This window comes from Nematocida major, assembly GCF_021653875.1.
Source record: "Nematocida major strain JUm2507 chromosome Unknown 2360, whole genome shotgun sequence".
NCBI lineage: Eukaryota > Fungi > Microsporidia > Nematocida > Nematocida major.
The window spans coordinates 1-15098 of record NW_025952951.1 but is presented as its reverse complement, the minus strand read 5'-3'; the positions used below and the strand labels follow the sequence as shown (position 1 = coordinate 15098).

Genomic DNA, 15098 nt, shown 5'->3' with positions numbered 1-15098 from the left:
ATTTTCTATGCGCTATGCAATAAACCGCATTGTTTTTATTTTTCTCATAGAGTTTCCGAAGTGCATATTAGCCCCAGAGACGCAAGCATAAACACGGATAGACCCCCAAATATCGCTCTTTGAATTCTACTAATGCGCCCGCGTCTTCCACCCGCTCTCTCGCCTGATCTTCCCCCGAAAGCCTCAGCTATTCTTTTATCGAGCTGATCTACGACTTTAGGCAATTCCTCCAAAAAGTGTTCATTTTCGATGATAAACTCCGGAGTCAAAAAACGCTGTGGCTCTTTCTCAACGATCCTTCTAAGCATTTTTTCCACTTTTTCCACGAGCTTCGGGTTATTCGGGGTTTCTTCAAAATCCCTCACAAACTGGAAGGCTAGTGGGCCTATTCCCGCCTCAAGTTCCTCCCTGAGCATCTCAGCGTGCTTAAGGCTCTCTCTGGTACTTCATCAGGTAAGCGTAACGGAAACACTCGATTTTCAGCACTTTTTCTTTGCTTAACCCCTTAAAAGACCGAAGTTTCTGGCTAAGAAGGGGCAGCATTTCCTTGACTTTCGACAGATGTTCTTCCAAATGCTGTCTCTCGGAGTCTGATTTGGCCTCTTCTAGCTCTTTAGCGTATAAATCCATGTCCATTCTAAGCTCTGAAAGAATATGCTCGACCTCGTGCGGAGAGATCCCATCTTCCAGGCTTTCGAGCGATATACCTTCGATAGAACCTGAAAAGTCAGGTAAGGCCGTTTTTTTTGCAAATTTTTCATACGTTAAAATTCTGTGGTTCCGGTCGCGTAAGGTCTCGCCTCTTTTGATCCCACACAGAGTCACAAGACAGTTTTCTGCTTCCATTGCATTGTCGTGCACCCGCGTTGCTGCTTCGCTTTTTGCGCCGAAGAAGTTTACCAGGCGCAGAAAACTTTTATCAAAACCTGAATTTATTTCCTCATTTGGAAATTTAGCCAGTATTTTTTCAAGAGAGTCGTTGAAAAGTGCAAGTTCCGCACACTCAGACTTCCCCAGCAACTTCTGCAGCGAAAAGTCCGCGCTGAACTCGTCGATGATTTTGTGCAGAGTCCCGAAGGAGGACTTCTGAAGCACTTTTACCCGAGAAACAAACTCCTGCAAGTTGCCGATAAAATTTTTCATTCCCGTTTTTTCAGGTCCATGCAATTTTTTCACCTCCTTTTCAGCATCCTCGATCAGGCACGCGACTTCAAAAACCGAGTCTGCAAGTTCTATGCCCGCAAAGTGCTCATACGCATCCTCCATTGCCCTCTTGGCCTCTTTCTCCAGGGTTTTCGCACTTGCAGACCTGCCATTTCCCCCACTCAGATGCTCCTGCTCCGTTGCTTTTATTTTCTCAGAGACTTCCGTAGCAGAGACTTTCGGGTTATTCGGGGTATGCTCTTGTAAAATCCCCACGAGATCCGAAAACAAGAACTTCCTCCTTTCCTCCATTATTTTCCTCAGGGAAGCATACGCGCTGGGACTATGCGCCTCTTTAGAGAAAAATCTCTGAATCTTCTCAAATACCCGCTCAAAAATCATTCTTTCTACAGTGAAAGAGCTAAAAGTGTCCAGGGCATCTTTTCTACTACACATTTTTTCTTTTTTCTCCACAGTCTTTTCTAGAGTGATTCTGCCTTCTTCTTTTTTCTTCAGGAGGGCGTCTAAAGTCGCAGTGAGTTTTTCCAGTTTATCTCTGTCTTTGGAGAGGGCGAGTTCGAGCCTGGACTTTCTGAATTTTTTTATTTCTTTGCTCTGGAGTACTTTCTCACAGCAGGAGAGAATCACTCCGTGGGCGTCCTTTAAAAGGGCTTCTGCGCCTATTCTTGCAGTGAGAGCTTTCTGGACGTATTTCTCGTACAGGATTTCCTGCTGTAGAATGAAAACGTCTATTTCTGTGCTTAGGATAGAGAGTTCATGTGAGAATTCGGAGGGGAGTTCGGCTGCTGCTTCTTTCGTGAAAATTTTAACCATGTCGGAACATATCGTGCTGTGTGCACCAATTATCGTATTGAATGTGCTTTCTAGTCTCTCCTGCAGGAAAGTGTCCACGGATGCCTCAACTTCAGCACGCTTTTCCTCTGGGATGTTTCTGAGGGAGTCTTTTATGCGGGAGGAGAGTGCTTTTAGGACTGTGTCTTTTGAGTCTGTTGTTTTGGTGTTTGCTGCGTCTAGTAATAGATTGCACTTTATCTTGCTATTGTCTAAGGCGATGTGTCGGTTTTTTTCCATTTCTTCTGGTTATTCGGGGTCTATTTATACTTTAGCTGCTAGTTAATCAACGCAGAGTACGTAAAAAGCAAAATTAAATATTTGCTGCTATTTTATGCACTGTATATTAAATGGCAGAGCTTATTGCGCATGGCGTAATAAATAGCACAGAATGACACTGTGCAATAATTAGCAGATGACAGCAGTGCAGCACTTTATACACACTGCACAATAAACAGCAGAGAAGCAATGGCACTGCAGTACTTTGTACACACTGAAAACAATGTTCACTTTCTATGCACCGCACAATAAATAGCAGACAGCCAACGAACAGTGCTTTCTACATACAGAACAGTAAATGGGCTTATTTTTATTTTTCTCACGCAGCCTCCGAATTGCACACCAGCCCCACCGACAGAAGCACAAAGATAGCAAAAAGTATGAAGATTGAAGCTTGAAGCGTAAGCTGGTGCTTCTGTTTTCCGCCCGCTTCTTCGCCCGGAGTTTCCTTCAAAACCTCGGCTATCTCTTTATTGAGCTGAGCCATTACTTCTGGCAATTCCTTCAAAAAGTATTCGTTTTTGATGATAAACTCCGGAGTCAGCAGACGGTGAGGCTCCTTTTTAAGAATTGTCTCAAGCATTTTTTCCACTTTTTTGTTAAATTTTGGGGTATTTGGGATTTCTTCAATCTCTCTCATGACTTCCTTAGCCAGTGGGACCAGTTCAGCCTCAGCTTCCTTCTTAAGCACGTCTATATGCTTAAGACACTCGATTTTATAGTTCATCAGATACGCGTAGCGGAGACAGTCCTCCCTTTGGGCTTCTTCCTCGCTCAAATCCGCAAATGAAAACAGTTTCTCTTCAAGAACCCGTATCTTTTCTTCAGTTTCCGATAGACTTTTTTTCAACTCTACTTTCTCAGACTCTGTTGTGGACCCATCTTTTAGCTGCTCAGTGTATACACCCAGGGATATCTTCATAGCTGAAAGCATGGCTTTGATTTCGCGCGGAGTAACCCCATATTCCAGGGATTCAGGCGGAATACCCTCGATAGAACCTGAAAAACCAGGCACTGGATTTTCCCTTGCAAACTTTTTGTATTCATCCACCCTGCGGTCCCTGTCCTCCCTGGATGTGCCTTCATCAAGCTCATTCATTCTTGCAAGGCATTCTTCTGCCTTCATAGCGTTTCTGTGCATCTGCCGGGCCCTTTTGTTTTTTGCGTCTGCATGGCTCATCAGGGCATGGAAAGCCTTCCCAAAACCTGAATTTGTTTCCACATTGGGAAATCTATCCACTGTTTTTTTAAAATTAACGTTAAAAAATGCAAATGTTTCTCTCCCCCACCCGCTAACAGTATTTGACGGGGAATCAACCATTTGGAAGAAGTCGTGAATTCTGTATAGGTTTGCAAAAAATGTGTTATGAACAGCCTGAATGTGCTTGCGAAACCCCTCCAAATCCTTCAAATACCTTTCCATTTCCGACTTTTCAGGTTCTTGCAAAGTTTGTATGTGGGAGTCAACCTCCTGACATGTCTCTATAATCGCACAGGCAGAAGACAGCCCGATTAGAGTTAGAAATTCCCCGAATTCGCGGTCTATTACAACCCGAATCAGCCCAGATACGCTCTCATAAAAACCAACTATGCACATTTCCCCGTATATACGCTCCTTTTCTTCTGCGGATATTTTATCGTCAGAAAAAACATCCTTATTATGCACTTCAAAGCCCTGTATAAAGTGTGCCTGGCCGGATGCATACTTTCCGTTGTTTTCCGTTAGTTTTTTCAGGCCAAAGCATAGACTCCGACTATACTCCCCACTGCAGAAATACGCTTTAAATTTTTCAACTATCCGATCTAAAGTGTACTTTTCCATATTTAAAATACTTTCGTCAGTACACATTTTTTCTTTCTTCATAGTCTTTCCTAAAGCAGTCCTGAATTCTTCTTCCTTCAGGAGGTCATTTAACGTCGCAGTAATGCGTTTTAATTTGTTGCTATCTTGGCAGAGGAGGGGCTCGACGCTGCACTTTCTGGCTGTATCCATCTCTTTTCTCTGAAGCATTGCAGTGCTGCAGGCGATGATATACTGCTGGACTTTCTTGTAGTATTTATACAGTTCGATCTTTTTATTGAGAGCGTGCATAAAGAAGTTCTCGTATACGACTCTCTGCTTGAAAGTGTCATATCCTTCGAGCGTGCTTAAGGTGGGGAATCCGTGCAAGAGTTCGGAGGGAACTTCTGCTATGGCTTCTTTCGTGAGGATGTCCAGTGTCTCAGGACTTACTATACAGTGATTGTTGGCTATTTTAGCTAATATTCGGGTTAGAAATTCCTGCAGGAAAGTGTCTACGATTGCCTCAATTTTAGTACGCTTTTCCTCTGGGATGTTTTCGAGGGAGGTTTTTATGCGGGAGGAAAGTGCTTTTAGGACTAGGCTTGCTGAGTCCGTTGTTTTAATGTTTGCTGTGTCTTCTAATAGCCTTTTTTTCAGCCTACCTATGTTTAAGCAAATGTACATGCTTTTTAAAAAGTTTTGAGTATTTGTACTTTGAAAATATCATCTATTGCTTAGTGTCTAAAAAGCAGTGATAATGATTTGCTGCCATTTTTTATATATTATGCAGAAAATGCCAGAATTTTTGCACATATATATTGATTGTCACTTCCTATACAGTGCATAAAAATAGCAGACAAAAACAGCGCAATACTTCCTATACAGTGCATAAAAATAGCAGACAAAAACAGCGCAATACTTCCTATACAGTGCATAAAAATAGCAGACAAAAACAGCGCAATACTTCCTATACAGTACATAAAAATAGCAGACAAAAACAATTGGTATTTCCACACAGTATGCACTAAATAGCACATACTTTGCACTGCACAATAAATAGTACTTTCTCCACCCAGAACAGTAAATGCCAGTATTTTTTATTTTTCTCACACAGTTCCCGAGTTGTACAGCAGTCCCAGCGACAGAAGCGTAAGGATGAAGAAGAGCATAAAGATAGAATTTTGAAGCGTAATATACTGCTGGCGTTTTCCATCAGTTCCTTCATCAGAGGTTTCCTTCAAGGCCTTGACTATCTCTTCATCGAGCTTATTCATCAGATCCGGCAGTTCATCCAAAAAGGGCACAGCCTCCAGGAAAAACTCCGGGGTCATAAGACGGTGGGGCTCATTCTCAAGAGTTTTCTCAAGCAATTTTTTTGCTTTTTCAACAAGCTTCGGGTTATTCGGGATTTCTTCAATCTTCTCCATAATATCCTTAGCCCGCCGGGTTATTTCAGCCTCAGCTTCCTTCTTAAGCATCTCTATCCGTTTCATACATTCATATTTGTACTTCTGCAGACACGCATAACGGAGACACTCCTCCTTCTTTTGGGCTTCTTCCTTGCTTAGCTTCCCAAATGAAAGCAGTTTCTTGTTAAGAAGCTGTATCGTTTTCTCGGTTTTCGATAGACTTTTCTTCAATTCTACTCTCTCAGACTCTGTTTTGGCTTTATCTCCTAACTCTTCAATGTACATATCCCGGAATAAGTTCTGCGATAAGATCATGCCTTTGACTTCCCGCGGAGTGACCTCATATTCCAAGCTTTCAGGCGATGTTTTTTCGATCGAACCTGAACATTCAGGCACAAAACTTTTCGTTGAAAACTTGTCATATTCAAGAATCCTGGAAGTCCACTCCATCCTTGGCTCGCCCGCATCATTCACCCGAAGAAATGCAAGATATTCTTCTGCCTTCATAGCGTTCCTGTGGATCCACCTTGCTCTTTCGTTATATTTGCCTGCGTAGCTTATCAGAGCATGATATTCCTTCCCAATACCTGAATTTATTTCCACATTAGGAAATCCAGCCACTATTTTTTTGAATTTATCCGGAAAGAACCTGAAGTTCCCCTTCATCCATGCACTAAATCCGTTCTCCAGAGAATCCTTCACTTGGAAGGAGTTGTGAATCCAGTATAAGTCTGAAAAGAGTGCCAAGTGGATAATGTTTATCATGTACATAAACTCCATCATCTCCTGCATAATCTTCTCTATTTCCTCCCTTTCAGGTCCCTGCACTGTTTCTGCTTTGGACTTAATCTTGTACGCCATTTCCATAATCACAGAAGCTGCATTCATGTCGATCAGGCCCTTAATATACTTGAAGAATTTATCTGACGTATTCTCAACAGGACCATTCATCTCCTCGTAAAAGTCAGCTAAGCTCATCGTCCTATACCTGGCTTCTCTCTCTGTTTCAAGCCTTTTCTTATCAAAGAACCCATTCTCACCATATATCAGGCAACTCTCCTCCATAAACATCCGGTCACTCCCGGTCATCCTTTTTCTGAATCGAATTACTTCCTCTAGGCCAAAGTATATGCTCTGTTTGTGCTGATTATTAGAAAGATGCGCTCTAACTTTCTCAACTATCCGATCTAACGTGTACTTTTCCACATCTGAAATAGTTTCCCCAGTACGGATTTCTTTTTTCTTCGCATGAATATCCAGAGAAATTAGAGTTTTTTCTTCCTTCAGAAGGTTTTCCAGCGTCTTAGTGAATCCTTTCAGACGGGCTTTGTCCTTTTCAAGCGCAAGTTCGAGCTGGGGCTTGATCTCGTCAATTTTTTTTATTCCTTTGCTCTGGAATATTTTCTCGCAGTGAATGTTAACTAGTTTCTGGGCCTTTATATGCGTCTTACACACTTCTATCTTTTCCCTGTGAGCATTGAAGTAGTCTTCGTATGTGGATTCCCGCTTTAAAGTATAAACTGCTCCTGCACTTGAGTCTGACTGTTTGGTGGGAGCTTCTGCTGTAAGCTCCTTCACGAGGATCTCTAGATCTTCTGGTTTTACTACACAGTGCTCTCTAGCTGCTTCGCTGAATGTGCTGAACGTTCTTTTGAGATTTTCCTTCAGAAAAGTGTCTACTAATGCTTCAATTTTGGTATGCTTTTTCTCTGGGATATATTTGAGGGACTTTTTTACGAGGGAAGACAGTGCTTCTTCTATGACTGTGTTTGTTGGGCCACTTGCTTCAGGCCTTGTTACATATAAGAATAACATGCGTCTTAGTTGGCCTATATCTATCTTAATGTGCTGATTGTTTTCCATGTTTTTTATTTTTTCTGTGTATTTATACTTTTAAATATCAAATCTCAGGAAATATTATTTAGGAAAACATCATTTATCATCTAATATATGGAAAATAAATAAATATTTGGCACTATTTTCTGCAGAATGCATATTAAGTGGCAGGACTTTCTGCACAGCGTGCACTATCTGGCAAGATTTACTGCACACGCGATAATGGGCACTTAATGTACGCTGTGCAATAAATGAGCTTATTTTTATTTTTCTCACGCAAATTCCGAATTGCATACCAGGCCCAGCGACAGGAGCATAAATATGAAGAAAAGCATAAAGATCGAATTTTGAAGCGTAAGGTGGTACTTGCGTTTTACACCCGATCTCTCGCCCGAACTTTCCCCCAAAGTTTCAGCTATCTTCTTGTCAAGCTGATCTACCATCTTTGGCAGTTCCTCCCAAAAGTATTCGTTTTCAACGATAAACTCCGGAATCAACAGACAGTGGGGCTCTTCCTCAATGATTTCTTCAAGCATTTGTTCCACTTTTTCGTTAAATTCTGGGTTATTCGGGGTCTCTTCAATTTTCCGCATAACTTCCCTAGCCAGTGTGACCATTTCCTCCTCTGCCTCCTTCTGGAGTGTGAATATGTGCTTAAGACACTCATTCTTATACTTATACAGATAAGCGTAACGGAGACACTCGTTTTCTTGAACTATTTCCTCGCTTAAACATGCAAATGAACGAAGTTTCTGGTTAAGAATCCGTATCTTTTCTTCAGTTTCCGATAGACTTTTCTTCAATTCTACTTTCTCAGACTCAGACTTGGTCTCATCTTCCAGCTCTTCAGTGCATATGTCATGGAGTATGTTCATATTTGAGAGCATGGCTTTGACCTCACGCGGAGTAACTCCATCTTCCAGGCTTTCAGGCGGCATGTTCTCGATAGCACCTGAATAACCCGAATCAGGTATTTCCGTTTCCCGTGCAAATTTTTCATACGCTGCAACCCTAAGATCACAGTCTTTCATGGTTGTTCCTTCATCAACTCCCCGCAGCCGTGTAAGATGCTCTTCTGCCTCCATGGCGTTGTCGTGCATCTGCTTTGCCGTTTCGTGTTTTGTGCGTGGATGGTTTTTCAGAGCATAAAAAGCCTTTTCATAACCTGATTTTATCTCCCCATTTGGAAATTTATCCAGTATTTTCCTAAAATCATCGTTAAAGCGCGCAAATTTGTTTCTCACGCGAGTATCTGACAGTATCTCCAGTATATGGTCTATTTTCAAGGTGTCCTCGATCATGTTCAGTTCTTTGAAGGCTGTGGTCCGAATCGAGTCTATCCCGCGATATAATTCCACCAGAACCTTCAAAAACTCTTCCATTTCTGTTTTTTCAGGTTCTTGCAAGTCTTCTTTCATCTTCATTTTAGCAGTCCGGAATATACTCATAGCCGCACTGACTGAATTCTGGAATATTGCATCTGCAAATTGTATACGCGCAAACTGTAGCAAACGCTGAGCCATATCATTCATTTTCTTCGCACACTCAAACATGGTCTCTCCCACACTTAAGCACTTCGGTTCTACTGCGCATAGATACTTAGCCATCCCTCTAACAGAGAAAATAGACTTGCTATTTAGCCTGTACTTCTCCAAAAACTCTATCTGGTCTGATTGTATATACTTGCTGTTTTCATCCGTTAATTCTTTCAGGTAAAAATATACGTTAGGTCTTAGCCTGTCATTAGAACAGTACGCTCTAAACTTCTCAACTATCCGATCTAAAGCGTACTTTTCTAAATCTAAAATATTTTCTTCAGCACACAATATATCCTGTTTCTCCATAGCCTTTTCTAGAGCAGATATGTCTTCTTCCTCTTTCTTCAGGAGTCTGTTTAAGCCCTGATCGAAGACTTCTAATGCTTCAGCTTCCTGGGCAAGGGCACGTTCGAGCTTGGTCTTGTCGAATTTTTCTATTGTTTTGTTCTGGAGTATCTCCGTGCAGCGGGAAATGGTGTATTGCTGGGCTTCCTTGCAGTAATTATACAGTTTGATCTTTTTTCTGACAGTTTGCATAGAGAAGTTTCTGTATTCGATCTCCTGCTGTCTAATGAAAGCGCGTATTTCTCTGCTTAGATTGAAGAGTTCTCGTGAGAGTTCGGGAGAGTCTTCGTATGCGGCTTCTTTCGTGAGTATTTTGATTGTTTCAGGAATTGCTGCACACTGTGTATTAATTATCGTGCTGAATGTGTTTTTAAGGTTTTCCTGCAGGAAAGCGTCCACTAGCGCACTGACTTCAGCACGCTTTTCCTCTGGGACGTCCTCGAGGGAGTTTTTTATGCGGGAAGAAAGCACTGCAAAGACTACGGGTGAGTCTGTTGCTTTAGGGGTTGCTGTCTCTTGCTGTAGCTCGTGCTTCAGTGTATCCACATCTAAGTTGATGTGTCTGTTTTTTTTCATGCTTTTTGAATTTTACTTTCTATTTATACTTTTAAAACATGATTAGTTACAAAAGTAGACGTGTTAAATGAAAGTGTACTCTTCACTATTTCTCGAAGTGATTAAATATTTATGTATTTAATATATCCCCTTGTGGCGAACTATTGGAATTCCCACATGATCGGAGACGGCGAGATCACGATAAAACATTTCTGATGTGGATGCGAAGAAATTGAGATCATTAGTGCTCGCTCAAAGCATAAATACGCGAGCAAGTTCAATTTAAAATGCAAAAATATAAGAAGAATATAACGTTAAGAGTTGTAATACAGGAAGAGTCCTTAACTAACCCGAATTAAGCAATAACAATTACGAGCAACTATGCTTTCAGCATACAACAGGCTGCATAGGAAGTTGCGGAACAGACAGGTGAAAGGAGCGGATGAAGAGCGAAGAGAATAAGCAACTTGGAACTGTCTTTCCGTTTTTCTTTTTTCTTTTCGCAAAGAGTCCCAAAAAGCGCCATTGCATGTTAAAAACAGCTGTGTGCGTAGGAAATTGTTCAATAAATAAATCTAACTAGTTCATATCAATTCTCAGGAAATATTATTTATCATCCAATATATGGGAAGCAGGGCAAATATTTGGCACTATTTTCTGCACAGCGGGTGTTAAATGGCAGGAATTACTACACGTCGTGTAACAATTGGCAAGACTTACTGCACTGCGTGCACTATCTGTCAGGACTTACTACATACGCGATAATAGGCACTTAATATGCACTGTATAATAAATGAGCTTATTTTTATTTTTCTCATGCAGTTTTCGAATTGAATATCGCTTTCAGAGACCCAAGCACAGTGATTAAGAAAGCCCCAATAAATGTGTTTCGAAGTATAGCTCTGCGCGAGGATCCTTCATCCGTTCCTCTGCTCGAACTTCCTCCTAAAGTTTTGACTATCTTTTCATCAAGCCGAGCCAGCAGCTTTGGCAGTTCCTCCGCAAAGTGTTTATTCCTCACGAAAAACCTCGGAGTCATAAGGCGATGCGGCTCGTTTTTAAGAACTTTCACAAGCATTTTTTTTGCTTCTCTGTTAAACTCTGGGCTATTCGGGGTTTCTTCAATCTCTTTCATGACTTTCTTAGCCAGTGGGACCATCTCAGCCTCAGCTTCCTTCTTAAGCACGTCTATATGCTTCAAACACTCGATTTTGTACTTCATCAGATAAGCGTAACGAAGACACTCTTCCTTTTTGGCTTCTTCCTCGCTTAAATCCGCAAATGAACGAATTCTCTCTTCAAGAACCCGTATCTTTTCTTCAGTTTCTGATAGACTTTTTTTCAATTCTACTCTCTCAGAGTCTGTTTTGGCTTCATCTTTTAGCTGCTCAGTGTACATGTCATGGAACATCTTCAGCGATAGGATTGTGGTTTGGATTTCGCGCGGAGTGACCCCATCTTCCAGGACTTCAGACGGTATATCTTCGATAGAACCTGAAAACTCGGGCACTGGATTTTCCTCTGCAAATTTTTCATATTCACAAATCCTGAATTCATAGTCCTCCCCAGCCTTTCCTGCTGCTTCACTCGTTCGAAGCAATGCAAGACATTCTTCTGCCCTCATAGCGTTCCTGTGCAGCTGTCTTGCCCTTTCGTTCTTTTTATATGCGCAGCTCATCAGGGCATGAAAAGCCTTGCCGAAACCTGAATTTGTTTCTATAGTTGGAAATCTAACCATCATTTTCTTAAAATCCTTAGTAAAAAACTCAAACTCTTCCCTCGACCATGCACTAAGCATATTTGACGGAGAATCAGCCATTCTGAAGCCATCATGGATTCTGTATAGGTTTGCAAAGAAGGTATAGACAATAATGTTCATCTTGTCGTCAAACTCCTCCATAGCATCCAAAAACTCTTCTATTTCCGCCTTTTCAGATTCTTCAAAATCTTCTTTTATGTCGGATCTAGCCTTCCATTGCATATGTGTAAGCTTAGAACCTGCGTCCAGGCTGATTATACTTCTAAAATTCGCATAGAAATCGTCTATTACATCCCCCAAAGGACCATGCACGTTCTCATAAAACTCAACCAAGGACATTTTCCTGTATACACAGTTCTTTTCTGCTGCTTCCACTCTCTCAGCGGAAGGAGAATTCTTGTAAGCCAGCATAAACTGCAGCTTGGGTGTGGTTATGTTTTTTCCGTTTTCTTTCACTATTTCCTTCAGGGCAAAGTACAGACTCTGATTGAACTCGTCGCTGGAGTAATATCCTTTGGCCTTCTCTATTATCCGATCTAAAGTGTACTTTTTTAAATCCAAGCTGTTTTCTTCAGCACACTTTTCTTTTTCTTTTTCTTCTTTTTCTTCTTTCTCCTTCAGAAGGTCATTTAAAACTGAATTGAGTCTTGTCAGATTATTTTTATCCTCAGAAAGATAAGTTTTGAGCTGGGTCTTGTTGAACTTTGTAATTCCTTTGCTCTGAATTGCTTTTGCGCTGTGGAAAATAGCCAGTCTCTGTGTTTCCCTGTATGCCTTAGTCAGTTCGATATTTTTCTTTAGGCTTTGCGTAGAGAAGTCCTCGTATGTAACTTCCTGTCTTAATCCATAAGGCTCTATTATTTTTGTGCGTATGACGGGGATTCCGTGGGCGAGTTCGGAGGGAACCTCTGCCGTGGCTTCTTTCGTGAAAATTTCAACTAGTTTAGGGCTTACTACACAGTACTTTTTTGCTATTGTGCTGAATATCGGCTTTAGGTTTTTCTGCAGGAAAGTATCTACTTCTGCATTGACTTCCGAGCGCTTTTCCTCTGGGATGTCATTGAGGGAGTTTTTTATGTGGGGGGAGATTGCGTTTAGGACTGTGTTTGTTGGGCCTTTTGCTTCGGACTCTACTGCATCTAGGAATAGTAGGTGTCTCAGTTGCTTTGATTTTATGCCAATGTGCTGAATCTTTTTCATGCTTTTTATTTTTTTCTGAGTATTTATACTTTGAAATATCAATTCTCGAAAATATCAGTTATCCCACAGCCTCTGAAAAATAAAATATTTGGCACTATTTTCTGCACAGCATACATTATCTGGCAGGACTTACTACACGTCGTGTAATAAATGGCAGATGTCAGCAGCGCAGTACTTTATAGACACAGAATAGTAAATGGGCTTATTTTTTATTTTTCTCACGCAAATTCCGAATTGCATACCAGCCCCAGAGACAGAATCATAAAGACGAAAAAAAGTGCGAGGATCGAATTTTGAAGCGTAAAGTGGTACTTGGATTTTCCACCCGTTCCCTCGCCCGAACTTCCCCCCAAAGCTTCAGCTATCTCTCTATCGAGCTGATCTACCGTCTTTGGCAGTTCTTCCCAAAAGTATTCGTTTTCAACGATAAACTCCGGAGTCAGCAGACGATGAGGCTCCTTTTCAATTATTTCTTCAAGCATTTTTTCCACTTTTTCGTTAAATTCTGGGCTATTCGGGGTCTCTTCAATTTCCTTCATAACTTCCTTAGCCAGTGGGACCATTTCAGCCTCTACGTTCTTTGTGACTGTGAATATGCGCTTAAGACACTCATTCTTATACTTTGTCAGATAAGCGTAACGGAGACACTCGTTCTTTTGGGCTTCTTCTTCGCTTAGCTCCTTGTTGAATGAACGAAGTTTCTGGTTAAGAACCTGTATCTTTTCTTCAATTTCTGGTAGACTTTTCCTCAAAACTTCTTTCTCAGAATCTGTTCTGGCTTCATCTTCCAGCTCTTCAGTGCATATGTCATGGAGTATGTTCATATTTGAGAGCATGGCTTTAATCTCACGCGGAGTAACTCCATCTTCCAGGCTTTCAGGCGGTATGTTCTCGATAGCACCTGAAAAATCAGGCATTTCCGTTTCCCTTGCAAATTTTTCATACGCCGCAACCCTAAGATCACAGTCTTTTCGGGTTGTTCCTTCATCAACTCCCCGCAGCCGTGTAAGATGCTCTTCTGCCTCCATGGCGTTGTCATGCATCTGCTTTGCCGTTTCGTGTTTTGTGCGTGGATGGCTTCTCAGGGCATAAAAAGCCTTATCATAACCGGATTTTGTTTCCCCATTCGGAAATTTCTCCAGTATTTTCCTAAAACCATCGTTAAAGCGCGCAAATTTGTTTCTCACGCGAGCATCTGACAGCTTCTCCAGTAGATGGTCTATTTTCAAGGTGTCCTTAATTCTTTGTAGATCTATGAAGGAGCTGTCCCGAATCCAGTTTATTCCGTAATCGAAGTCCTCCAGAACCATCAAAAACTCTTTCAGTTCCGTTTTTTCAGGTTCTTGCAAATTTTTCACATTCATTTTAACAGTCCGTAATAGACTCACAAGCTCAAAAGTCGAACTCCGGTTGAGTACATCTGTGAAATACGCATGCCCGAACTCTACCAAGACATGAACCTGCTCAACCATCTCCTGCCCACACTGAATCATAAACTTTCCCATGCTTATGCGCTCCTTTTCTTCTATTCTTAGCTTCTCAGCCATTCTGCTAGCAGAGAAAACAGCCTTGCTATTTATACTGTGCTTCTCCAAAGCCTCGATCTTCTCTTCTCGTATATACTTGCTGTTTTCATCCGTCAATTCTTTCAGGTAAAAATACACGTTAGGTCTTAGCCTGTCATTGGAAAGATGCGCTCTAAACTTCTCAACTATCCGATCTAAAGCGTACTTTTCTAAATCTAAAATATTTTCTTCAGAACGCATTTCTTTTTTTTTCTCTACACTTTCTTCCAGAATAGATATGTCTTCTTCTTCTTTCATCAGGAGGATATCTAAGCTCTGAGTGAAGTCTTCCAGGCAGGATTTATCCTGGGCGAGGGCAAGTTCGAGCCTGGACTTGTCGAATTTTTTTATTTCTTTGCTCTGGAGTACTTTCTCACAGCAGGAGACAATGTATTGCTGGGCTTCCTTGCAGTGCTTATACAGTTCGATCTTTTTTTTGACAGTTTGCATCTCTATGCGCTGGTATGTGATCTCCTGCTGTAGAGCAAAAGCGTCTATTTCTTTGCTTAGAGTGGAGAGTTCTCGTGAAAGTTCGGAAGAGACTTCGGCTGTGGCTTCTTTCGTGAGGATTTTTACTGTTTCAGGACTTACTGCACACTGTGTATTAATTATCGTGCTGAACGTTCTTTTGAGGTTTTCCTTCAGGAAAGTGTCCACTAGCGCATTCGTATTAGCACGCTTTTCCTCTGGGATGTTCTTGAGGGAGCTTTTTATGCGGGAAGATAGTGCATAAAAGACTGCGTTTGTCAAGTTTTTTATTTCGGGAGTCTCCGTATCTAGCACTAGCTTGTGCTTCAGTGCGCCTATATCCAAGTCAATGTGCTGGCCTTCCAT

At 41.5% G+C, this 15098-nt stretch overlaps 7 protein-coding genes across 7 annotated transcripts; all 7 read right to left on the bottom strand.

The window, feature by feature from the left end:
* Window positions 1-44: 44 nt before the first annotated feature.
* Window positions 45-416, bottom strand: NEMAJ01_1016 (uncharacterized protein; the record flags this gene model as incomplete). The annotated part of the gene is made up of 1 exon (XM_047914854.1): window positions 45-416. The coding sequence occupies one exon, from the start codon at window positions 414-416 to the stop codon at window positions 45-47; it is 372 nt and encodes a 123-aa protein (XP_047770811.1).
* Window positions 417-426: 10 nt separating this feature from the next.
* On the bottom strand, window positions 427-2235 carry NEMAJ01_1015 (uncharacterized protein; the record flags this gene model as incomplete). Its single annotated transcript, XM_047914853.1, has 1 exon — window positions 427-2235. The coding sequence occupies one exon, from the start codon at window positions 2233-2235 to the stop codon at window positions 427-429; it is 1809 nt and encodes a 602-aa protein (XP_047770810.1).
* Window positions 2236-2593: 358 nt separating this feature from the next.
* Window positions 2594-4741, bottom strand: NEMAJ01_1014 (uncharacterized protein; the record flags this gene model as incomplete). The annotated part of the gene is made up of 1 exon (XM_047914852.1): window positions 2594-4741. One exon carries the CDS (start codon window positions 4739-4741, stop codon window positions 2594-2596), a length of 2148 nt encoding a protein of 715 aa, XP_047770809.1.
* A 422-nt stretch (window positions 4742-5163) lies between these two features.
* NEMAJ01_1013 (uncharacterized protein) lies at window positions 5164-7329 on the bottom strand (the record flags this gene model as incomplete). The annotated part of the gene is made up of 1 exon (XM_047914851.1): window positions 5164-7329. The coding sequence occupies one exon, from the start codon at window positions 7327-7329 to the stop codon at window positions 5164-5166; it is 2166 nt and encodes a 721-aa protein (XP_047770808.1).
* A 245-nt stretch (window positions 7330-7574) lies between these two features.
* Window positions 7575-9761, bottom strand: NEMAJ01_1012 (uncharacterized protein; the record flags this gene model as incomplete). Its single annotated transcript, XM_047914850.1, has 1 exon — window positions 7575-9761. The coding sequence occupies one exon, from the start codon at window positions 9759-9761 to the stop codon at window positions 7575-7577; it is 2187 nt and encodes a 728-aa protein (XP_047770807.1).
* Window positions 9762-10554: 793 nt separating this feature from the next.
* Window positions 10555-12699, bottom strand: NEMAJ01_1011 (uncharacterized protein; the record flags this gene model as incomplete). Its single annotated transcript, XM_047914849.1, has 1 exon — window positions 10555-12699. One exon carries the CDS (start codon window positions 12697-12699, stop codon window positions 10555-10557), a length of 2145 nt encoding a protein of 714 aa, XP_047770806.1.
* Window positions 12700-12917: 218 nt separating this feature from the next.
* On the bottom strand, window positions 12918-15098 carry NEMAJ01_1010 (uncharacterized protein; the record flags this gene model as incomplete). The annotated part of the gene is made up of 1 exon (XM_047914848.1): window positions 12918-15098. The coding sequence occupies one exon, from the start codon at window positions 15096-15098 to the stop codon at window positions 12918-12920; it is 2181 nt and encodes a 726-aa protein (XP_047770805.1).